The 25,590-nt window shown below is 34.5% G+C and overlaps 3 protein-coding genes across 6 annotated transcripts in view; 1 reads left to right on the forward strand and 2 right to left on the reverse strand.

The window, feature by feature from the left end:
- The window catches only part of LOC141483160 (uncharacterized), a 519,459-nt gene that overhangs the window by 407,727 nt on the left and 86,142 nt on the right, over positions 1–25,590 (reverse strand). The window lies entirely within an intron of this gene.
- Positions 367–11,537, forward strand: LOC141483163 (uncharacterized). Of its 3 annotated transcripts, none has more exons than XM_074177622.1 (2): positions 367–792; positions 9,170–11,537. In XM_074177622.1, the coding sequence occupies exons 1-2, from the start codon at positions 381–383 to the stop codon at positions 10,237–10,239; spliced, it is 1,482 nt and encodes a 493-aa protein (XP_074033723.1). In that variant the 5' UTR covers positions 367–380; the 3' UTR covers positions 10,240–11,537. The 3 variants fall into 3 exon arrangements, with proteins under 3 accessions (XP_074033723.1, XP_074033725.1, XP_074033724.1); XM_074177624.1 differs by lacking the exon at positions 9,170–11,537 and adding an exon at positions 2,519–2,634; XM_074177623.1 differs by having other exon boundaries at positions 750–839.
- Positions 2,557–25,590, reverse strand: part of LOC111516691 (uncharacterized) — a 48,868-nt gene continuing 25,834 nt past the window's right edge. The window contains exon 2 of the mRNA XM_074177635.1: positions 2,557–2,684. Coding sequence (XP_074033736.1) covers positions 2,566–2,684 — 119 coding nt within the window. The 3' untranslated portion in view covers positions 2,557–2,565. The remainder of the gene's footprint in view (positions 2,685–25,590) is intronic.

Here is a 25,590-nt window from a genome sequence, read left to right on the forward strand (position 1 = left end):
TCGTGGTAATGAATATTTTATATTTACTTATTTATATATATTTATTATATATTTATTACTCTGAGTATATGCATAACAAAACATGCAGAAAACAACATATTTATGTTCATCCATCCAAAGGTGCGTTTTATCCGAAACAGTATTTTTGGCTGTGCTGGACCACAAGTAAACAAGAAAAGAAGAAGTAGAATTACATTACTTCTGTTCAAAAAAGGGTTGACAAAGTTGAATAAAAATAAGGAATTCGTCGTTGAAAACAATACCGCTTTATTCAAAGATAATGGCTTGAATCTGTTGGGGATGAAGAGGTTTTTGAAAGAAATATCATGAAATGTGAAACAGGTGAAACTGAAATGGTCAGTGAATCTGGAAAATATGAGATGTTTGGTATTGAAATGGTTACTCATAACTTCGAAGAAAAAGATGATATGGTTAAGATTAAAAGCGAACGTGTCATTGATGTTTACCATGAACCCATATCAGAAAAATGTATAGAAAAAATAAAAGAAGGCCCTCAAAATGAGTTCCTTGAAATACAGGTTAAGAGAGAGCTTGAATCTGCTGAGGATGAAGTGGTTTTTGAAACAGACATGAAATGTGAAACTGAAATGGTCAGTGAATCTGGAAAATATAATATGATTGGTATTGAAATAGTTACCCATAACCTCGAAGAAAAATATATAGATCAGATTAAAAGTGAAGGGGTCATTGATGTTTACCATGAACCCAAATCAGAAAAATGTATTGAAGAAATAAGTGAAGGCCCTCAAAATAAGTTCCTTGAAATACAGGGTAAGATATGACTCATGATTCAAAACCCACACTTTGCTTCACCACAGGTACTATAGTCTGAAGGTTGTTTTGCATTCAGGATTTTCTAATCTCATTCAATATGATCAGGTGGTTTCAATTTTATTTTAAATATTTGTTGCTGTGATACCCACACCAAAATGAACATTCCCGTAATTTTTATGCTTTTTGATTTCTCTACCAGTTGATATTTTCATTACATCTCAACTGACAAAATCTTCAGAATCACATCTCACCCTGCAACTGCAATTCAAACCCATATAAAAAAAGGAAAAAGATATAATGAAATTACTTACTTACTTAGAAAATCTTCTCTCCTCATTAGCAATCGTTACAGGTATAGTTAATAATATGCGAATTGCTATCCATAAATTTGGATACAGTTCTTGTAATTTGGGATCTTTGATAAAATTTAAAACAAAAACGGGTAGCCACATTCTGATCAGGCAAAAAAGGCATGAACCGTCTGATTACTGCATCTCTTTGTTTTAAAATAATTGGAATAACTGTTTAAAGTGCATGCACCGATGTAATGAATGAGAATGAGCTGAGTGTGTTCCCCCAAAAATAACATGAACTCCCTCTAATTTAAACATTAAAAAGAGATAGATAATGTTTTTCTGGATGGTCGGGGATTCCCGGTATAATTGAATGCATGCAGTGCAGTAATCCGATTTGAACACTGTGTTCCATTCTACTTTTGCCAACATAACGATAAAAGGGCGCCTGAGGCGCCCCTTCATATCCAGCGCCCTAGGAGGTTGCCTGACCACGCCATTCTCTAACGCCGCTACTGTGTACCATTTGTAAAAATTTTTCTGACTTAAGAGTACAATCAGCATATGCCATTGTCAACATTTCTCACATTCGTATTCTCTTTGTGATTTATACTTAGTGTATTGAAAAATAGTAGAATATTCACAAATGTATCTTCCTCTGATCTGCGTTCCTGTGAGAGGGGTACACCTGTTGATCCGTTTCGGTGAGCCCAGTTCTGAATTTGATGTATTCGGTACTTCCAGTTGTATATAAAAAGCTCTAACTTAGTTGAAAGATTTAGTTTTAATCGTCTCCTGATGATGCTAACTTGTTTAGCGAAACGCACACAGTGAGAGTGCTCTTATAGTGTGTGAAAAAGGCTTTCATTAGAATCATTTTATGCCAGACATTCCAGTTCTACCTATCAATCAAAATAGTGACATAATAATCAATTACAAAAAATCTCCTCAGTATGAATAATTCATTTTCCCTTGAATTTTTTTACAATTTATTCTCAAATTTCTAATCTGAATTTTTCATTCATGAAACCTCTAGAAACAAAAAATATTATGAATAAATACACTTTAATTTATTACTAATCCGTATGGTATAAATCAAAATTGTTTGTTTAATTACACTAGTCAACAAATAAAAAAATTAATTGCGATTAATATTATAATGGCTATACATGAGAGTTTGAAGCATCCTGACTGCGACTCCAACATCAAAAATTTTCCATCATGTTAATATTTTGAGTTGTAGTTATTTTTATTTTATACAAAAATTTTCACGCACAGGGAAATATGGGATCAAAACAAGGAAAAAACCATATATTTTGAGGATAACAGACTTTATTTACAATACACATGAAAAAACGTTCAGATGAAGTCTCTTGTGCATAACCTTTTTTAAAATGTTGACTTTTGTTTATATATTTCATCGTTTTCAGTCATTAAGGAAGCAACAATAATCTCCCATCATTGCTGCATCCCATTGTCAGTATGTCTTAGTGGAACCTTTCCCCTTGTTCGTCACTGACAACACCCAAATTTTCTGGTAAAAAATTCGAATGGGAATGCAAGAAATGAATTTTGAGAGACATGCGACATTCCATTCTGAAATATACAGACTTGGTGTGAAGTTAACAAACTATATCTCAATGCATCCAAATGTAAAGTAGTGTCTTATAGTAGGAAAATGTTAGTCATCGAGCAGATACCATTTCACTGTCATGAGGTAACTCAAAGATCTTGGTGCATATTTTGTTCAAAATTTGTCTTTTTCCAACCATATTAGATCGAAAGTAAGTGAAGCATTGAGAGTTTATGGCTTTATAGTTCGCAATGGTAGATCTTTTTCAAACTTATCTGCTCTATTTACTCTTTATGTAGCCTACGTAAGGTCAAAATTAGAATATGGCTCTGTTTTAAGGTCTCCATTCTACAATTGCTATAATACATTATTTAAAAATGTTCATCGTCGTTTCCTAAAGTTTGTTTACTTCAAATCTTATGGTATCTATCCTGATAGAGGTATTCCATATGAATCTTTTTCCATGACATTCAATCAAATCAAATCAAATGAAAATCAATTTATTCATCACTGTAAACTCCAATACAATTGCAAGAAAAAAGAAAAACAATGTATAGAGTCTGTTGGACTTGTCAGAAAATAGGATTAGATTAAAATTATGAACATAATATATGTGTATACACACTTTAAATAATTAAACATAGGCCCAGTACATACATCTATACAAATATTATACATACTAAACATATAAATTCTACATATTTAAGAATTCTTCTGTGGAGTAAAATGCCATATCTAACAAATAGTCTGATAATAAAGATTTTATTTTCTTGAACTTTCTTATATGACCAAAAATGTCTAAAGTCTTGAATTATGCAGAAAACGTGCTGGAACAATTTTTCTGTGTGTCTCATTTTAGAACTAGAAGTACAAAAACTTTTTACAGCCAACTGGCTAGAACCAATTTGTATCTCAAGTCACCTATCTTTAGCATTTGCAATAATTTCAATTTTATTTCAAATTTGTGTGATATAAATTTTGATTTCCTAGAATATATTCTTGACACTGTATCTCAGTATTTCATTTCATTTACTTTTTTAAAATACTCAACCCTGTAAATGGTTTTTAACTGTTGGTGATAAAGGCTATTATTATTATTATAGTGGTTTTCAAGTAGTTCTTCTACAAGTGTTTCGCAATTTTCTACTTTCTTGTCCCCCGAAAAACTCGGGAAAATAAAGAACGTCTTTTTCTGGCACATCATAGGAACCTGCCTGGTCGTCATACATTTCCAAATCTTCCTCCCAATTTGCCAGGGGTGTTGGAACTGGTAAACCTCCTACATGAAGAACCGGCCTTCTTGCAGAAGGAATATCCGGATATACAATTTTGTGTTTGCTCTTTCTTGAAAAACCAGACACGTTTGTCATGCAAAAGAAACAGTCGTTGTAATGATTCGTTGTTTCTCGCCAAATCATTGGAACTGCAAAAGGCATAGAAGAGCGTTTGCCATTTTACCAATTATTTAGATTTTCTGCACAGGTTTGGCAACATAAGTGAGGAGTCCAATCCCGATCTTGATCACCAACAACACATCCAAAATACTTATGATAAGCTACTTTGGTCGTTTGATTAATTGGCCGTTCCTGCGATTTAGGAGTAAACTGACCACATATATAGCAAAAACTATCTGCAGGATTAACGCAGCCAAGTTTTTGTACTTTGGACATTTTTGTTCTGTTGCGTACGTCGAGTTCAAATATGTGATACTGCGTTTACAGGAGTCAACTTATTTTATTCACAAAGATGACAAAAATTAACAAAGAACTGACTTTGGCATTAAAGTCGTAAATCGGCTGTAAACAAGTGTAATTGGAAAATGACATATTATTTTCCTCATACATTTTCCTACAGAACTTCAAATTCATTTGAGTTCAGGAATATCTTTATAGACTATTTCCCGACATTTTAGTGAAAATTTCGTGAACGCTTATCGATTATTACCGAGATATTCCAAAAAACAATTGAAAAACATATTATTTTCCTCATACATTTCCCTGCGACACTTAAAATTCATTTGAGTCTTGGAATATCTTTATATAGTATTTCTCGACATTTTAGTGACAGTTTTGTGAACGGACATCGATTATTAACAGAGATATACCCAAAAATTATTGGAAAATGACGTATTATTTTCCACCCTCCTCGACGGCACTGCAAATTGATTTGATCTTGTACATGATATTTATGAATAATGTGCTATATTTCAGTGTAAAATTCATCAACGATCATCCACTATTAACGGATATATAAGAAAAATATGTCAAATATTCTGCAAAATTTTTTCAAGAAATTAACAGATATTGATAAATTAGAAATCTTTCATTTCTATTACATTTAGGGCACCCTTTAAATCTACTCAAACTATTATTTCCATAATATACTTATACATTATAGTTGTATAAGTTTGAAAATGTCCTTATAGGAAGAAACCGCAGTAATGTTAGTTACAAAAAAAGTGGTAAAAAACATAGAAAATTTCATTTCTCTTTTCTTAGTAAAGGCTAAATCCATCAATTTATTGGTTTCAATTTTATTACTAAGTTTTTGTTGCTAGGATATCCACACTGGAATGAACATTCCCATAATTTTTTTATGCTTTTTGATTCTTCTACCAGTTGATATTCTTCTTTCCATCTCAATTGACAAAATCTTTTGGATCACATCTTCTCGGCTTTCTGTGAAAAGCTTGTACCACTTGAAAACATTTTTCCGACTCAGAGTACAATCACAGTATGCCACTGTCAAGATTTCAAGTGTTTTTGAGCAGTAAATTTTTTTACAGAAAATCTGATGTAGATTCTTTGATCAATTTTTTCCATAGCAGAAAATTGCCGAACATGCAAAACACTTGTAACTTTTTTTTTAAAGAACTTTATTCAGATAATGCAATCATGGTTACAATAAACATTTTAAATAGTAATTGAGATAGCAGCACCATCCAAAAAAAAGTTATCCAAAACTAGCTAAAAACAATGTAATAATACTTTATTCAGTACAACAAAATAATATTATCAAGATTCACTTGATAATACACAATACAAATGTGAATAAAATAAAAAACTTGATAGTAATTAATACAGAGAATTAAATAGATTTAAGCCGTTCCTTTGTTGAGTATCCTATTATAAAAACTCTTTATTTTATTCTTAAAGATATTTAAATTATGGCTATCTGTTATTTCCTTGGGAAGAGAATTATAAGTTTTCATGCATATTGTAATGCGATTATTTAAGCCAATATTAGTACGTACAGGTTGTAAAAAGACATTATAATGGGTACGAGTATTATATTCGTGGAGCAGATTAACGAAAGTGAAATTTGTATTACATTTGACTTGTTCATGTATAACCTTGTATGCAAATTTACCTTGCTCGATTTCTAGAACATCCTGAATAGGCAGTATCTTGGTTATACTGTATAAAGTATCAGCTGAGGTTCTGTAGTCAAGCCTGAATAACATTTTCACGACTTTGTTTTGAAGTATTTTTACTTTTTTGAATAATGTCTGTCCACATGTACCCCATATAGGAATCAAATAGCTAAAAAATTAATAAGAAATGTGCACTGTATATTTGATGGAGTGAAGATGGGCATAGTTCTACAACGATTTAGGGCACTAACCATTTGAATTACTTCTTTTCTACATGAGTGATATGGTTATTCCAGCATAGGTTTTCATCAACTATTAGTCCCATATATTTGGTATTATGGACTCTCCTTATTTCTTTGCCTCCTATCTCCACTGTGATGTCCTGTTGTTTCATGTTTTTCTGAGAGATTATAAAAGTAGTCTTCTTTACATTGATCTGAAGTTTATTTTTTGCAAGCCATCTGTGATACCTTAAGGTCGGTATTTACCAGTGTTTCGAGTTGTTTCAAGTCTTTACCTTTATATACAAGAACAGTATCATCTGCGAATTTAAAGTATCTACCTATAATGTTAGCAGTTTTCAATGACAGAACATGTAATGTATAGAGTAGGGGTCCAAGGACTGAGCCTTGGGGCACACCTGCTTTGGTAGTTTCAGTTTGGCTTGAAATGTCATCAACCATTGTGAATTGTTTGCGATCTAGAAGGTATGTTTTTAGTAAAGAGAGAGCATTTCCTCCTATTCCCATTTCTTCAATTTTTTCAAGTAATATAGAGAAATCAACAAAATGAAATGCTTTTCGTAAATCAACAAATACAAGCAATAGTGTAGTATTTATCATTCAGTGAAGAAGCAATGTGGTTAATGAAGTCTATAGTTGCACTCAGGGTGCTACTATTTTCTTGGAATCCATATTGGTAATTGTTCATGTAATTGATAATACATTTCTTTAAAATAACTTCTATTACTTTTGACAGAGTCGGAACTACTGTAATAGGTCTATAGTTATCAATGTTATTTGGTCCTGACTTGTGTATAGGTGTTACCTTGCTGACTTTGAGAATATCTTATATATTTATTCAGAACGATAAAAATAAAATAAAAACAACAATAAAAATTAATTGGCGCTCCGGGGCGACTTCATTGATTCCAGTGGCGCATTTGCTTTTTCAGCTGCAGGAAAACCCGGAAAAACCTACAGCACCACATCATCTGAAGATCTTGATCCAACAATGTCCTCTCTCTTATAAAACAAAATGTAGGGTGTCTCCAGAGGCTCCAATAAATTCAATGCATCGCCAGAACACTTCGTGACACGACTATCGTCAAACTTAAACCAGTCCGTTTCTTCTTTGACCAAGGCGTAATAATGACGAAATTCAACGCCAGAACCACAGTAAACAATGACTGCATGAATATTATAATAGTGGTCTGCTAGGTTGAAATGTTCATTTATTTCGAACCTTCCAAAGAGTTGTTTGCTTCCGTTAGAGGTTCAGTCTTGTTTGAAAATCAACAGTGTTATTATTAGATTGACTGGAGCCTCAGCTATACTTGTTTAAAAGATTCATTTATTAATTTAACTAAAATAGGTATAATATAATCCCCGAGTGTTAAAAGATCATAGTATTTATGTTATCATAACCAGGTGCTGCATTTTTATTCAACTTATATAATTCTTCCTGAACTTCTTGGGAGTTTGTATTGTATAGGTACATTGAACAATCACTTATGATTTCCTCAAACTCAGAAGATGGCGCTGTTTGTAGGTTTACACTATTCATTATTGATTTACCAATATCAACGAAATATTTGTTAATTTTTTCAGCTATATTTTTGGGATTATCAAGAATTTGTCCCCCAATTTCCAAATTAGTTATTTCAGTACTTTGGTTATTGCCTGTATTGCTCCAATTCTTTTTAAAGTATTCCTGTTTCAGTTTTTTCATTTTTTCTCTACAATATTTTTCTGTATTCGGAAATCCGTGAGTATATCCGGATTAAAAGGATGTTTTATTTTTTCTGAATATAATTTATCACGTTTTTTTATTAATTCTAGAAATTCCCTTGTAATCCAATCCTTACCTTCTTTTTATTTTATTTCATATTGAGTTGTTAATTCTTTTATACAAACCTGTATGGCTGTCGATAGTTTTTCAAAGCCTCTCACCAACAAACTAAACATGCTAAACAGCTGAAACTGTGTTTTATATTGGTACACAAGTGTACCAATATAAAAAAATCGCTGATCGAAGGTATGTAGCCTGCGAAATTTGAACATTCACCTCATTTTTTAACTGACCTCGTATTTTTATTGTTATACATACTTTGTATATTGAAAAATGGTAAAATATTCACAAAGGTATCTTCCTCTGATCTGCATTACTGTGAGGAGGATACAACTGTTTATCCGTCTCGGTGAGTCCAGTTCTGGATTTGATGTATATGGTACCTTCAATTGTATATAAAAGGTTCTAAGTTAGTTGAAGATTCAGTTTCAATTATCTCCTGATGATGCTAACTTGTTTAGCAAAAAGCACGTGAAGAAAGCGTGCTTTAGTTATAGCATGTGAAAAAGGCTTTCATTAGATTAATTTTATGACATTGCAATTCTACCTATCAATCGAAATAGTGACATGATAATTACAAAAAATCTCCTCAGTAGTTATTATTCATTTCCCTTGAATTTTTTACTATTTATTTTTAAATTTCTAATTAAATTTTGAATTTGTCATTCATGAAACCTCAAGAAAGAAAAAATATTATGAATAAATATACTTTGACTCATTATTAATCTGTTTGATTGGTTTGGATTAAAATAGTTTGTTCAATTATATATTGGAATCTTTATGACCAGTAATTAGTTTGTGTATAAATATACATTTCCTCATTTCATGAAAAGTTTGAATTTTTTGGTTTATATAAATTTATGGCCAATTCAGATACATTACAGAACATTCAATAACTTTGTTTCATAAACTTTTTAGTGGTTATAAACTATTTGTATAGTAGAATCCCAAAAGGTTACGCCTTTTTGGGGGGTTGAATCAACAGTCACTAAGTGAAAAATTAATATTTTTTTCAAGCAAACAATTTTGTATAAAATATCTATTTCATTAGTAATTTTTTCGCAGATTCGGGGAACGTTTTTGTTGAAACAGAGAATGGAACAGTCATCGATAAGAAAGAAGAGAGCATCGAGAAGAAAGAAGAGAGCTTCAATGAAAAGAAGTCGTCAGCGTTATGTCAAAAGGAGTTTGGCATTGCAAAAGATCATATTGTGAAACCGTATCAGTGCAAAATCTGCTCGAAATCATTCATTTGGAAATGTCATTTAAAAAGACATGAAACAACTCATACAGGGGAGAAATCATTCCAATGTAAAATATGTCTTAAATCATTTGTTGAAAGAAGTTATTTGAAAGCCCACGAAAGAATTCATACTGGTAAAAAGCCCTTTCAGTGTAAAATCTGCTTGAAGTCATTCACTCGTAGTGATAATTTGAAAACACATGAAAGAACTCATACTGGAAAAAAATCATTTCAGTGTAAAGTCTGCTCAAAGTCATTTTTTCGTAGTACTAATTTGAAAATGCATGAAAGAATCCATACTGGTGAAAAGCCATTTCAGTGTAGAATCTGCTTGAAGTCATTCATTCGTAGTGATAATTTGCAGAGACATGAAATAATTCATACTGGGAAAAAACCATTCCAGTGTAAAATCTGCTTGAAGTCATTCACTCAAAATAGTAATTTGAAAATACATGAAAAAATTCATACGGGGAAAAAATCATTTCAGTGTAAAATCTGCTCAAAGTCATTCTTTCGGAGTACTAATTTGAAAATACATGAAAGAATCCATACTGGTGAAAAGCCATTTCAGTGTAAAATGTGCTTGAAGTCTTTTATTCATAGTAGTCATTTGAAAACACATAAAATCACTCGTACTAGAAAAAAATCATTTCAGTGTAAAACCTGCTCAAAGTCATTCTTTCAGAGTACTAATTTGAAAATACATGAAAGAATCCATTCTGGTGAAAAGTCATTTCAGTGTAAAATCTGCTTGAAGTCTTTTATTCATGGTAGTAATTTGAAAACGCATGAAAGAACCCATACTTGTGAAAAGCCATTTCAGTGTAAAAGCTGCTTGAAGTCATTTAATCAAAGTGGTAATTTGAAAACTCATGAAAAAACACATTCATAATGCTTTTTTATGCAGAATGTATACTGAGAAAACACCATTTCAGTGTTAAATCTACTTGAAGTCTTCAAAAACACATGAAAATCAGAAAAAATATTTCATTGTGCAAAGTTACCTTTTGATAATTTGTTTTTTGCTATCGAAAATGGAGAAGTTGATGAAATGAAAGTATTATCTCAAAATATAAAATTAACAATAATGTCTTAATTTTTTAATCCTTGGCAAAGTCCAGTATTAATGCTGCTCTGTTTAACTGAGTACCATTTAAAATTATTCAATAGTAAGTACATTATGAACACAGAAGCAAATATAACTGAATAATTATACTTGAATTACACACATCAACAGATTGAATTGAAAGTGCTATATTTTTGGGAAAGGTTTTTGCCTACTTCTTCACCTTTATATAAAAAATCTGTTTTTCCGTTAATCAGCTGTCGCCCCCCAAACGAACGACAACTCTCAGAAGTTGGGAAACTTGTGCGAGCTAAGGACTAATGAGGTCTTACCTTTTAACGTGTGATTTCTAACACATGTGGGAATCTTCCAAATAAAGGAAGAAAGCAAATAATTTCGAAATAAACTCTTTAGAAAGATGTGCTGATCATGCAAAGAAGTAACTTTCAGACACAAAACTGGAAGAAAAAAGCCCTCTCAAAACAACTACTCTCATATAAACATTGAATTACACAAAAGAAAAAACTTATGAACCAACAAATTTTATATGAACATTGAATTATACATAAACCACTTTTTCCCATTGAGTTTGCACTTCAAACATTCGTCATGGAATCGAAGAATCAGACATCAAAAGATTGCTATACAAATAGTGTATAAAATAGGTGATATTTTACTCACATGGAACACTGTCGCCTCTCAATAGTGGACATCGATGTTTCGGAATAAGACACTTGCCTTATTGCCTTTTCAGCACCATTCTCAAAAATTAATCTCTCCCTAAACATATACCCGTTTTAATTTAATTAAGAAATTTTTCTAATCACTTACAATATATCAAATTTGTGTTTCTTCAGGAACAATTTTCATAAATACTTGGAAGAAGATGTTTTTCCTAAATTATTTTTTTGTGAAAGTTTTGTTTAATATAAACTAAGTTCGTTCTTTTATTAAAATATTGTTCAAAGTTTTTTCAATAAACACTCATTACCTGTAATCGTAGTTTGTAGACACCATCATTACCATCAGTTTTATGCAGTATGTGTTTCTTGTGGTATGCAAAAAAAAATTCATGTCTTAATTTTAGTAATTTGTATGCTGTTAATAAAAGTATTTAAAAAACAGCTTTTAGTTTGAATGAACATCAAGTTTGGGAACTTCAACCTAAGTCAAATATTTCAACTTACGTGGAGAGTATGGAATACAATAGAGAACCCCAGTTATCCGGATCAATTGGAACTGACGTTGGTTCGGATAATTGAATTTGGCCAATAGAAAAGGCGTATTTGAAAGACAAAAACCCCCAAAAAGGTTTGAGTGACTAAAAAAATGACTTATTGAAATCAAACTTGAACAAGACTTACTACAAATACTTACAGACCTATACGGTAAACCAGGATCTCAGGACCACTGAAAAATCCCGTGACCCGAAGAGGACGGATGTAGCTCTCTACAATCGACTCTTAAGAGGAGCTCTGCGGGAAACAGAGGTCCTGACTTCTGGCAACAATGAACTGGAAAGGTACACAGTATCTATCCACAACAAAATAGACATTGCCTATAAGGAATCCTGTCCGATGAGGATGGTTCAAATGCATGGCACAAACCAACACATGGTGGTGCCCTGAATTGGAACACATCAGGAAGACAGCGAGAACGACCTTTAACAAGGCAAAACGTACAAGACTCGAAGAGGACTGGGGTATATATCAAGCCAACCTCAGAGTTCAAAAAAGTCTGCAGACGAAAGCAAAGAGAAGCCTAGAGAGCCTATTATGAGGCAGTCGAAGACTTCCCACTAGCTTCTAGGCTACAGAAGGCACTTTCAAATGACAACCATAAGAGTATCGGCATCCTGACGAGGGAAAATGGCGACAAAGCCGCCAACCTCCAGGAGAGTGCTGAGATTCTTATGGAAACTCACTTCCCAAGTTCTGTCTTTCCTGGAACGACGAACTGGATGGATGTACCAACAACACCCTCACAATACGACTGGCAATATGCTAGTGCAGTAATTGATGAGGACAAAATAAGATGGGCTATATCAGGCTATTCCCCATTCAAGTCACCAGGACCTAACGGTATAAGACCAGCCCTACTTCAGTGGGGACTGTTCACTCTTATGCCGCACCTGGTTGGAATATTCAGAGCCTCTCTAGCTCTGAGGTATATTCCCAGTAAGTGGAGAGAAGTAAGAGTAGTATTTATACTCAAACCAGGTAGGATGGACTACACCCTACCAAAAGCATTCCGACCAATTAGTCTCACATCGTTTTTTTTAAAAACCATGGAGAGGCTATGTGAGCGGTATATAAGAGATGAAGTACTTGTTAACAACCCACTTCATCCAAATCAGCATGCATATACTCCGGGAAGGTCTACTGATTCTGCCCTTCACCATGTGGTTGGCAGAATCGAGAGATCATTGGACAACAAAGAATCCACCCTGGGTATATTCATAGATATCGAGGGAGCGTTTGATAAAACAACCTTTCCAACAATTGCCCAGCAACTACACTCCAGAAATGTACCCCTGGTAGTAGGAGAATGGATACTCCAGATGCTCTCTAGTAGAGCAATAAGTATTAATGTAGAAGACATCACATCACAGGACTGGTCTTGAGGGGATGTCCACAGGGAGGGGTCTTATCACCCCTTCTCTGGAACATAGTAGTAGTAGTATATATTTGGTGCTAATACAAAGTTTACACAGGTCATAACAGATATTGCTTATCTATAAATACAAAATATAAAATATTCAGATAACTTGAATGGTTAAATGGACAATTACTATAGATATACATACATTTGTGCAAATAAAACAAACTAACTATGAAATAGAAATATAAAACAAGTTAAAATATATATGATTAAGTGGTATTACATGTCTCGAAAACCATCACTAAAATATTCATCTAAGGAATAAAAAGCTTTTTTAATTAAAAATTTTTTGAATCTGTATTTGAACTCTTTCAAAGGTAGATTGTTGATATTTTGGGGAAGCGAAAGTTTTACAAGCAACGGCCATCCAAAAATTATATCAAATACAGCGACTGACTTGTTTAAACATCACAGGAGCCATGAGAACAACCCCAACCGCGGCAATGGAATTAATCACGGGTCTGACCCCTTTTGATCTGTACGTTAAGGAGGTTGCGTTAATGGCCATGGTACGATTACGCACGGTTGATGTAAACCTCGAAGTAGGAATGGGTCAATTGAGGCTGGGCCTATGACGGGAAGCGCTTACTGCACAAGCTCTGCTGCAGGCAACAAGCGATGCAATTGAGCCCAGGTTTGTATTTAATAAACCCTACAAAATACAAATTAAGCAGAACACAGAGTCAGATGCTACAAATGCAATACGGATTTATACAGACGGCTCAAAAACCAAAGAAGGCTCAGAATGGGGAGTGTACTCCAGATCACTAAGCCTAAGGATTAAGTGGGGAATGGGAAGAAATACCAGCGTAGTTCAAAGAGAACTGGCTGGTATCTCAATCGCCACAAAAAAAAACCAAGAAAGGAATTTCTGGCAAAACATAACAATCTGCACTGATAGCAGACAAGTACTATTAGCCTTGAACAGACAGCGTGAGGTAGTACTAGCCTAGAACTAGAGTGCCACCAAGATTTAGCCAAAGCCTCGGTAGATAATAACATTATCCTGAGGTGGGTTAAAGGGCACGACAGGAGTGAAGGTAATCGCATTGCCGACTCTTTAGCCAAGGAAGCGGCTGGACTAAGAATTTTAGGACCAAGTGGCACCCACGGCCTGATGACTTCGACAATTGCGGAACTAGCCAAATGTTACGCCCATGCTCAATCCTCAAAGAGATGGGATGGAATCAAAGAATGCCAGGATCACCTTGGGCGACCCTGGGAAGCCGGCGCCGAAGAAATATCTGGCGATGACCAGGAAAAATCTACGCCTTACAGTAGGATTTCTGACTTGGCCACTGTCAACTAAGGAAACACCTCCATAATATGGGGCTAGTGGACACACCTCTAGGCAGGATGTGTGAACAGGAAGATGAGACTGTCAGGCATGTCCTGTACGAGTGCCCGGAGTTATCGTAATAAGAGAGTGTGTGTTCGGCGAGTCTTGGCCTACACCTGCCGATATAAAGGAGATGTCTCCCAGTGACCTGTCCACCTTCCTGGAAAGGACAAGATGGACGATGATCTAGGGGGACAACTCCTCGGGAGGATGTACAATGGGTCATATGTGGCCCAAGTGCGTGGGCTTACACTCACCCTCCCTACTCTACAGAGACAGAGAGGGAATAGTATTCAAGGTTTTTCTGTAGAATCAATCAGACCTAATAGATTCAGATGAGTTTTGAGTGCACCACTCCAAGATATAATACTATCGCAACTCAGTTCTCGCTTGGCTATTCACGAGAGGATTTTATTCGCTGTTTCATCCATTCATTCATTCATCCAAAATAATGAAAGAACTCATTTAAAACTTAATTAAATATTTATTCTAAAATAAACGGAAAAAATACTTTAAATAAACTCACACTCAAATGTTAATAAGAAAAATACATTAAAACATCAAAAACTTACATTATACTGCCACCCAGCAGGATCGAAGAGAAGGAGATATGCTGCATTGCTGATGATCAATCGATACTCAAATGAATACTGTCTGTTAATGACCTTGACCTCCCTCAATATTTATAAAGAATTATACGCTGACATTGCGACTTTGATCCGGTCACTGTACTGAGGTAAAATGCACAGCATGCAATCTGTGCCAAGTTTGCGTATTTGGAGATTGTTTTATATTCTATATCCTGTGATCGGATCAATTTCGATGTCTATGAACTTGAAATATTAAAAGATGGAATTCTGAATACTGAGTGTTCTTGTGTTGAAATATTGAAGTGAGGTTGGAATATCTTTCAATTCATGTATTTACTTAAATGAATCTGAATTATTTCATGATTATTTTCTATATTTGACAATACCGTAGCGGATATGACTTTCTACGAGGGCAAAGTAGATTACTTTCATTTCTTCGATGGGTAAGCAAGTGTTTAGATATTTAAATTTATATCGGATGACTTGGAGTATTCTAGTCACATATCTTATATGATAATCCCATTTGAGGTGTGTGTGTGTGTCTAGATCTGTTTAAAATCTGTTTTTCCGTTAACCAGCTGTCGCACCCCTACGAACGACAACCCTCAGAAGTCGAAACTTAAGCGAGCTAGGGATTAACGAGGTCTTACCTTTTAACGTGTGATTCCTAACACGGGTTGGACGGTAGCAAGTGAAGATCGATCGTTCAGACTAGGGCTTGAACCACCGACCAACACGGCAGTCAATTCAAGTGAGTGAACAAAGCACCCACGCCGAACCGCTTGGCTACCGACTGACTATTCCTAGGTATTTTGTTACAGCTACAGAGTTTATTTTCAATATTTTTCCATGTACCTATATTTATTTCTAGTTGATGAAAAGAAGGGAAATTGGTAACGATGTTTCCTGTCCTCGCTTTTGTGTGTAGGAATGACAACTAAATTTTTGAAAGAAATTGGCCGTATTGACTTGACCGACCAATATGTAAAATATTCACAGTTCCGTCTGGTGTACCACAGGGATCTCATTTAAGACTATTACTTTTCAACCTATTTGTAAATGTCTTGAATGATGTTATTCTCTATAGTGAATTTCTTCTGTTTGCTGATGATCTGAAAATGTTCAAAGTTTCTTCTTGTCTCATATGATACTGATTAATTACAATATGATTCATCTAACTTTGTACGCTATTGCAATTGAATATAAACAAATGTAAATTATTTTTTCCGAAACAAAGATCCATGAAAAATCAAGCAATCAGAACTGGAAACAACAAATACAATCAAAGACTTAAGAATCACTCTTAACCCAAAAATGTTATTCTAACTCCATGTTGCAAATGTTAATATTAGAGCACCAAAAATGTTAAGTTTCAGTCATATATTGTTCAATTGTTAGATCAAAAATCGAATACAACTCCACAATTTGGCCCCTCATATACTTGATATGCTTGGAAGGGTTCAAATCAAGGTTTTGCATACAAACTGGGATATCATATTGGTGAATATAACTATAAAACTATATTGGACATTTTCAACTTGAATACTGTGGCTGATTAGAATCAGAATATTAGAATACACAAAATAATCAATGGTAGCATTAATTTTCCGGAACTTTTATCATACTATGGGTAGAATTTTTAGACTTGCTGATACTTACAATGAGGATTAGGAAGTTTTTAATTCCTCTTTGGAATCATTCAAAAATACTCTGAAAAGATCGTAATTTATTGGCTTATTGTTGCTTTTTTATATTTTATCCTTACATCTAGTTGGTTTTGTTAGGTGAGAGGGTCTATTTGACCCTCCACCGCAATTATTTTGTGAAAATAGGTCATGTGGTAAATAAATAAAAAAAATTTGTAGGACTTCTGAAAAGCACTCGCTCCCGACTTGATAAACTTCATTCTCACAAGTGATGACTACATTTCTTACTTGTTGAATAATATATTATTGAATACTACATTAGTCAAATTTTTTCAATCACTCAAACCTTTTCGGGGTTTTGCCTTTTGCATAAGCCATTTTATTGGCCAAATTCAATAATACGGACTAACATTAATTCTAATTGATCCGGATAACTGGGGTTCTCTACTGTATTCCGTACTCTCCACGTAAGATTGACAGACTTAGGTTGAAGTTCTCAAACTTGATGTTAATTCAAACCAAAAAATATTTTTTAAATACTTATATTAGGAACATAAAAATTACTAAAATTAAGACATAAAATTTTTATTTGCATACCACAAAAAAACACATTGCATAAAACTGATTGTAATAATGGTGTCTACAAATTATGATAACAGGAAATGAGTGTTTATTATAAGAACTTTAACAGTATTTTTATAAAAGAACAAACCTATTTTAAATTAAATATACCTTCCCACAAAAAATGATTTAGAAAAAACATGTTCTTACAAGTATTTATGAAAACCGTTCCTGAAAAAATATAAATTGAAAATTATTGTAAGTTAGAAGCAGTAACCTAAAGCGATGAGAATAATTAGATTAAAAGGGGTATATTGAGGAGAGAATAATCTTTGAAATTGGTGTTGTCCAGATTGGTGCTGAAGAGGCAATAAGGAAAGTGTCTTATTCCGAAACTTTTTTTCCACCACTGAGGATGACAGTGTTCCATGTAAGTGAAAACATCCATAACGTATTCAAGGAACACTTACACGCCTGAAGAAGCTATTGTATAGCGAAACACGTGTTGCGTTTTTGTAAAAATGTTTACTGAAAATCTCACAATAAATTGTTTCTTAAATACTCTTTCATATAGTATATTGTTTGAACTATACCTAATTCGATTTCATAACGAATGTTTGGAGTACAAACTGAATAGGAAAAAGTGTTTTTTTCTATAGTTCAATATTCATAGAAGTAGTTGTTTCAAAATTCTTTTTTCTTTCGCGTAATTCAATGTTTATATGAAAGTAGTTGTTTTGAGAGGGCTTTATTTTTCCAGTTTGTGTCTGAAAGTTACTTTTTTGCACGATCTACACATCTTTAAAAGAGTTTATTTTGAAATTGATTGTTTTCTTTCTTTTTTGAAAGTTTCCTACATGTTTTTGTATAAAGATGAAGAAGTAGAAAGGCAAAAACCTTTCTTTTCCAATTTCTTGATGTACACGATATTTTACAAATGAATAGCATTGTACATAATGTGATAAAGTCATCTTACTTATAGAGTGAATTACGGGTAATCAAAGTTCAGAATGGCTACCACAAGGAACTGTTCTACGAACTTTTTTATTTGACATATATTTAAATGACTTACCAACTTCGAATGTGGGAAAAATTAACTCATATGCTGATGATATTGTCATTTTCTAGCAAGCAAAGAACCGGTCAATACTTGAAACAATTAGCAATTCAATAAATGTATACTTTATTGCCGAAAGAACAAATTTCTTAATGACAAAGCATGAAATGTACAATTATCAGTTTTTTCGAGAGAGTTTTTACTTCCAGTTTGGGTAGAGTTTATTTTGAAATTCAGTGCTTTCTTCCTTTTTTTGGAAAATTCACACATTTTTGTATAAAGATGGAGAAGTAGGAAGTCAAATTCTTCTTTTCCAAGAAAGTAATCTGTCCTAAAAGTATACCCTTTTCAATTTAAACAAGACTCCTATGGCTGGGATTGATACAAATAAGTGAATGAATGCCCTTACATACTGTCATTGGAGTAGATTCAACTAATTCGTGACATAGAGTCGTAATGTTATGAGTGAAATGAATACTTCATCTCGCAGTGTTATCCAGATTAGTGCTGAAGAAGCAATAAGGCAGGTGTCTTATTTTGAAACATCGGATGTATGCCATTGAGGATGACAATGTCCATGTAAGTGAAATTTTAACTCTTTCATATACGACACTGTGTAGCGATCCTGTGAATGATATCCGAGTCAATTCCATAACGAATGTTTGGAATGAAAGCTGAATAGAGAAAAGTGTTTTTTGTATAATTCAATGTTTATATGAAAGTAGTTGTTTTGGCAGGTCTTTCTTTTCCAGTGTGTGTCTGAAAATTACTTATTTGCATGACATACACCTTTTCGTAAATAGTTTATTTTGAAATTCATTGCTTTCTTCCTTTCTTTGGAAAATTCCCATTTTTTTTTTATTAAAGATGGAGACGTAGAAATCCCAAAAATTATTCTCTCCTAAAAATATAATGCTTTTGATTAAATCTGTATAATGTTTAGTGCCTTCATGATGTGTGTAATTCAAGTATAATTATTTAGCTATGTTGGATTTTGTATGTGTTAATAATGTATTTACTATTGAATAATTGTAAATGGTACTCAGTTAAGTAGAGCTGTATTAATACTGGACTTTGCCGAGTATTAAAAAATGAAGACATTATTATCATAATTTGAGATGATAAATTTACTCATGGTTTTCGAAATCAGAAAACAAATTATCAAGAGATAACTTTGCACAATGAAATGTTTTTCTGATTTCCATGAGTTTTCGAAGACTTCAAGTAGCTTTCACAATGAAATGGTTTTTTTTTCAGTATGTTCTGCATGTAAAAGCATTATGAATGAGTTTTTTCTGATTTTCTGAGTTTTTCTGATTTCCATGAGTTTTCGAAGACTTCAAGTCGCTTTTACAATGAAATGGTTTTTTTTCAGTATGTTCTGCATGTAAAAGCATTATGAATGAGTTTTTTCATGAACTATCAAGATTCTTGCTTTGAATAAATGACTTCAAGCAGACTTTACACTAAAATAGCTTTTCACCAGTATGAGTTCTTTCATGTCTTTTCAAACTACTACTTTGAATGAATACGTTTATTTAGGAAATCCTAATATACATACAATAATATTAATATACAATAATAATAATAAATCAGTAAACAATAATAATATGTCCTTAACCAACAATAATAATAACTAATAACTAGAGTCATACATATGACTGTAACCTAACAATGTTGAGAAATAAAATAGAAAAGGAAATAAAATTCAAAGTTAACTAACTTAGATAAGACTATACTAACAATTTAAAACATACTGATACATGATAATAAATGTTAAGGTTTAAGACTACTAATGTTCTGCATCATTGAGTCTTTTCCTACAAAATTGTGTTTGTTTTTGTAATAAGTTGGATTTATTATATTTTTAGTTGAATTTCAGATACCAAAACACATGTGTTTTCGTATGAAAAGGGAACCTTATCATCTTTCAGAAATAACCTTAAGGCCAACAGAACCAAGCCATTTAAAGAAAAAAAGTCGTTAAAATTAACTGCTTGATACTAAGAAATTCGATATTTTGTAACATTCAACCCCATAATTCATTTCATTATCTTTCGTTAAGGGTCGAAAATATGTCATCCAGTCTGTATACCCCATTTAGAATAAAAGTCAGAAAACACTCAAACGTATAATAAATATCGCAATTTATCTTATGAGCTCTAAATTTAACGACAAGATAAAATGAAGCCACCCAAGTGGCTAATCTACATATGTTTTATTCGAGACAGCAAAGAAAATATCCAAAAATGACCCTTGCAGTGACATCTATATATCAGTAGTAGACTCACGACATTAGAAATGTCGGGAACTAGACGTGAATTCTTGAGGACTTATTCGCCGGACCATGAGGTGGCGAAAAGAGTACCAGTCTTAGAAACAATTTCAAACTTTCTGATTGGTTAGAATTTTCTGGGATAACATTACTTACATCCCCTAACATAGTAAAGGTGGTGAGGTTTTTTTGGAAAGATTTAAGTCAGTGGTGCGCGGAGATTTGGTGAATCCAGTTGAATTTCCTACGGTAGCTGGAAATTTTGAGTGAATTGAAATATTGAGATATTTCAAGTCACTGTTTAGAGAAGTGACACTAATTGGGTTTTGGTAGTATTCGCGGGTTTATTCAATTTAGTGATTTAGAGATTTTTCCGAGTTTCTGTTAAGAGTTTTTGGGGAAATAGTGGCTTTCGTTGGAGTTTTCAGGGGAGTCCGTCTACGATAATTTTGGTGAGCGTATTTTAAACAATTCTGATATATAGTGTAGATGTTATTGCATGCTTATGTGGACTATATTTTCGACTTGGCACCTAGAGTATTACTGAACATTTACCATAATAATATAGCTACGAATCGGGTTCCCTTTTCATTCTATTAGATTATTATAGGTCATAGTAATTTCCTACGTTATACAGAGAGGAGCGATTAAGTGGGTCTCTTGATAACTTCTCAGAGTTGTATTTTATTTGATTTTATAGCATAGCTAGTAGAATTCAGGCAAGGCATATCTATGCCCTGAGTGAACTTACCTCAATTTTCAAAGGAATACTCCTGTCAGTTTGTTTTAGTAGTTTACCCATAGTTTGTTCATGGTTATAATTATTTATTTCTTTTTCTTTTATATAGTGTAAATAACGTTCAGTATTAGTTCTGTTCATTTAATTTTTTTTCTATTGTTAATCCGATTATTCTGCCAACTTTACTCATTAATAAAGTTGGTTTGTGAAAACTTTGCTAATATTATTTCATTTCCTCAAACCCCTAAAAGACCACGCATTTAAGCCGTGGCCGAATCCAGTCTCCGAGGATATAATTGGTGGCATAACCAAGCCATTTCTCCACGAAGATTAGAAGGTAGGAAAAAGTCAACTGTTGACCAAGTTGCCTACTAATTCTCAATCCGTGTGATCAGGACGGATTTCAAACTTTTTCTGATCTGGTGGCAGCAACTTTCACGCTACCAAACTAAATTAAGAAAATAAATACCTTTGGCTGAACGATCCCATATACAGGGGGGTGAATTTTTCTGGTGCGAGTAAACTGAGATGATTATTATATATTCATTAGTAGTACTTATATAGGGATCGCCAATTCAGACCAGACGGTCATTTATTACAGTGGTGGCAGCGGTGGGATATTATTTCATTTGAAGGGGATTATTTTATTTGAGGGAGTGAAAGAAAAAGATCGGTAGGATTAACTTTATCAGAAAGATATATTATTTTATTTGAAGGGTAGATTTTATTTGAGAGGGTGAAAGAAGGAGGTCCAGAAAGAAAAAATAATAATATTTTGCGTTAATTTTTTTTTTGGTTGATAAGATACAGTAGAAGTCAGTTAGGTTATCAACATAGAAAAGGGAACCCTACAAATAACCCGACTTGTGCCTATACATATATATTTTACTCGAAGTTTGGCAAGGAGTCCAAAAAAATATATAGTTTCTAGTTCGATACTCATTCCGATTATCGAAATGAATAATAAAGAAGGTGTATCAGGGGTTACACCCACGCCAACACCTGTTAGAGTGGCAACCCACTATTCGCTAGGTATGATCGCGGCAACTTTAGATGATTTTTCAGGAAAAGAGGTTGTAAGGTATTTTGAGAAATTACAGTTGCGTGCAAGACTGGATAATTGGTCGGAGGACGAAACCCTTCAGTTATTTAAATTCAAGCTTGTTGGTGACGCCTATAATTATTTTAAATCGGATGCGCAGTTGGACACGTTAAATTTTACTGATCTTAAGAATAAATTCATAAAAAAATTTACCCCATTCCAATTACCAGGCGAAAATCAGTGGAATTTAAGTAAATGTTTTCAACGACATGACGAAGATGTGTCGTCATTTTGTACTAGGTTAAGAATTTTAGGGTCTGCCTTACTAAAGGAAGATTTAGCAGGAGCTGACGCTGGCGAGGAAGCTGGGATAAAAAGGAAAAATCGAGAACTTATCCTGAATCAATTCAAGGTGGGGCTGCGAAAGGACCTTATGAAAGAAACTGGCGTTTTATTGTTGAGTGAGAAAAATTTGGATTTGGAGAAGGCTGAGGAGTTAGTTAAGTTACAGGAAACAACCCTTATGATGGTCCAAGGAAGATGTGCGAACTTGAAAATTTCGGCAGTAGATAAGCAGGGCGAATGCCAGGCTTGTGGTGGAAAGTCTGAACATTGGTCTAGGGAATTGAGGGTCGATACCACGGATAACAATAGAGATGAATATAGAGGCTCCAGAGATTATAGGAACAAAAATAATCCACTTCTAGGAAAGAATTGTTATTCATGCGGAAAACCAGGTCATTTCTCCAGAGACTGTCGCAGAGTTCAACCCGAATACAGTAATGGATGTTATGTGTGCCAACAAGCAGATCATTGGGCAAGGGATTGTCCAAGAAACAATCAGAGTAGGGGTCGATCAGATTTTCGTAGGTCTCATAGGGGAGCTAGGGTTGCAGAATTTCAACCACGTACATGGAAGCCGGTCAGAAACGTAGTTGGATACAATAGAGATGGAAAACCAAATGCGGAAGCTGAGAACAGCAGAGAGGCAAAGCAGAATACGGGAGCCATACCTAGACAAGCATCACAGTCGACTTCTTTTTCAGGGCCACGACAGGAAGATGGGGACAATGTCAATTTAAACTTCTGAGGCTGAATTCCCCCTGCCAGGATGGAGGCCATCGACAAACAAGAAGGCAGAATCAAATATATAATACAGGGAAATTGGGAAATTCGGGTGTACAAAATCATAATAAAAGGGAAAGTAAACGGGTTATGGTAATACCGGAGGTAAATTCAGGAGATATACCGGATATACCCCATATTATAAGAGTGAGTGTGAATGGAGTATTGAGTTATTGTTTAGTAGATACAGGAGCAGCGGTAACGCTTATTCAAAAAAAGCGAGTGCTGGAGAATGAAGTAGATGTGAGAGGAGCGGATAAATATCAGTTGACCAGTGTCACAGGACATCCTTTGCGGACGTGGGGTACTACGAGTATGACAATAGGACCTGAGGATGGAGATGTTAACACAAGATGTACCGCAATCGTTTGTGAGGATGAAACCTTGGGAACGGTTCAAGCCTTATTGGGAAGGGATTTCCTATATGCCAATCGAGCACGTATCTCCTACGAGCAAGTACCATCAGTCGCCATGTGGGGAAAGGTCATCCCATTTCTGCACAAAAAGGACATGGACGGAAATATTGGATGTCAATTACCATCAAGGATAGGACAAATCACCAGGAGAAGAAACGACAAAAATCTAATAGGCAGTGCACAAAACAAAAGTAATGGAAGAAGCATAGACGCAACGCACAGGGAAACCGCATCTTTTCAGCACCGGGGATCAGAGAATAACTGGGCTGGTTGGCTTCAAAAAGTGAAAATCTTCTTCGATAGTTACAGAAGACAAGTCCAGCGGACAGATCGATGGGAGACAAATAGACATCAACAAATATCAGAAAATTTTGAAAGAAGAGGAAATAACAAGCAAGGCGATGCAGAGGAGACTGAAGCGATAACCGAGGTACCTTTGGCGGTACAAGTTATCACAACAGAAGAGGCAGCAGCCGAGACAAGGAAGAATACGACGGACACAGAAGATGACGAAAATAAAACTGAAGGCATCATCAGAATCAACGATGCTGGCAGAATTTTTCCTCAGGAATTAGAAAATGAAATCGTCAGAGTACCAGAGTTATCCAAACTTAGAGAAAGTGTCGGTACTTCCAAGACAGATTCAGGAGCGCGTCCATCGCACGCGAAACAGAGTAAGTCTGATATCAGTCCAGACGAAAATCAGACATCAGATGAGCCAGTATCAGAATCGGACCTGGTAGCAATGGAGGATCTGGTAATTTCCCCAAGGACAGAGGCGTATATACGAGGAAGCCTGAAAGTACCTGTAGAAGGTGATATCCTAGTTTGTGAGCCCTTCGAAATAGGAAATCCTCAAGCACACGTAGCCCGTACTGTTGTAAGGAATGAAAAAGAAATCCCAGTGAAAATCATAAACTTATCGTGGAAAGAGGTTATTCTGAAGAGAGGACAGAAACTTAGTAGAGCTATTGTGGGAGAGGAATCACCTCAAATTAACACCTCTAATAGCAATGTTTGTAAATTGGATTTTTCAAACGATGATTGGATGAGAAATGGATTTGACCTACATCATTTGGATGAAATGAACAAAGAAGAGCTATTTAAGTTAATTCGAAAATACAAGCATCTGTTTCGGGATGAAGATGAAGAGTTGACTAGTACGACAAAGGTAAAGCATAGCTTGACTTTGGTACCAGGCGCACAGCCCATTTGTAAAGCTCCATACCGCATACCTTATCGTCAACGAGAAGTACTCGAAGGGGAAATAAAAAGATTATTGGACTTGAAAGTTATAAGACCATCATGTAGTCCGTGGTCTGCACCCGTAGTACTGGTAACAAAACGCCTGCCTAATGGAGAAGAGAAAGTGAGAATGTGCATCGACTACCGAGGACTCAATAACGTAACCAAGAAGGAATACTATCCCCTTCCTAACATATCGGATTTGATTCAAGGACACAAAGCAGGTACAAACATGCTCTTCTCGGTTATTGATGTAGCCGAAGCCTATCATCAGATAGATATGGACGAGCAGGCGATACCGTTGACAGGATTCAGTACGTTTCAAGGTCACTACGAGTATATGAAAATGCCATTCGGTCTTGTGAATGCGCCTTCGACCTTCCAGAGGTTTATGAACATGACACTCACAGGGTTGACTCCAGAGACATGTATGGTCTATTTGGATGATATCATCATTTTCAATACTGAGGGTGGAAAAGAC

Source organism: Leptinotarsa decemlineata, unplaced genomic scaffold, assembly GCF_025532065.1.
Source record: "Leptinotarsa decemlineata unplaced genomic scaffold, Ldec_3_MD MMD2_tig00003192_RagTag_RagTag, whole genome shotgun sequence".
NCBI lineage: Eukaryota > Metazoa > Arthropoda > Insecta > Coleoptera > Chrysomelidae > Leptinotarsa > Leptinotarsa decemlineata.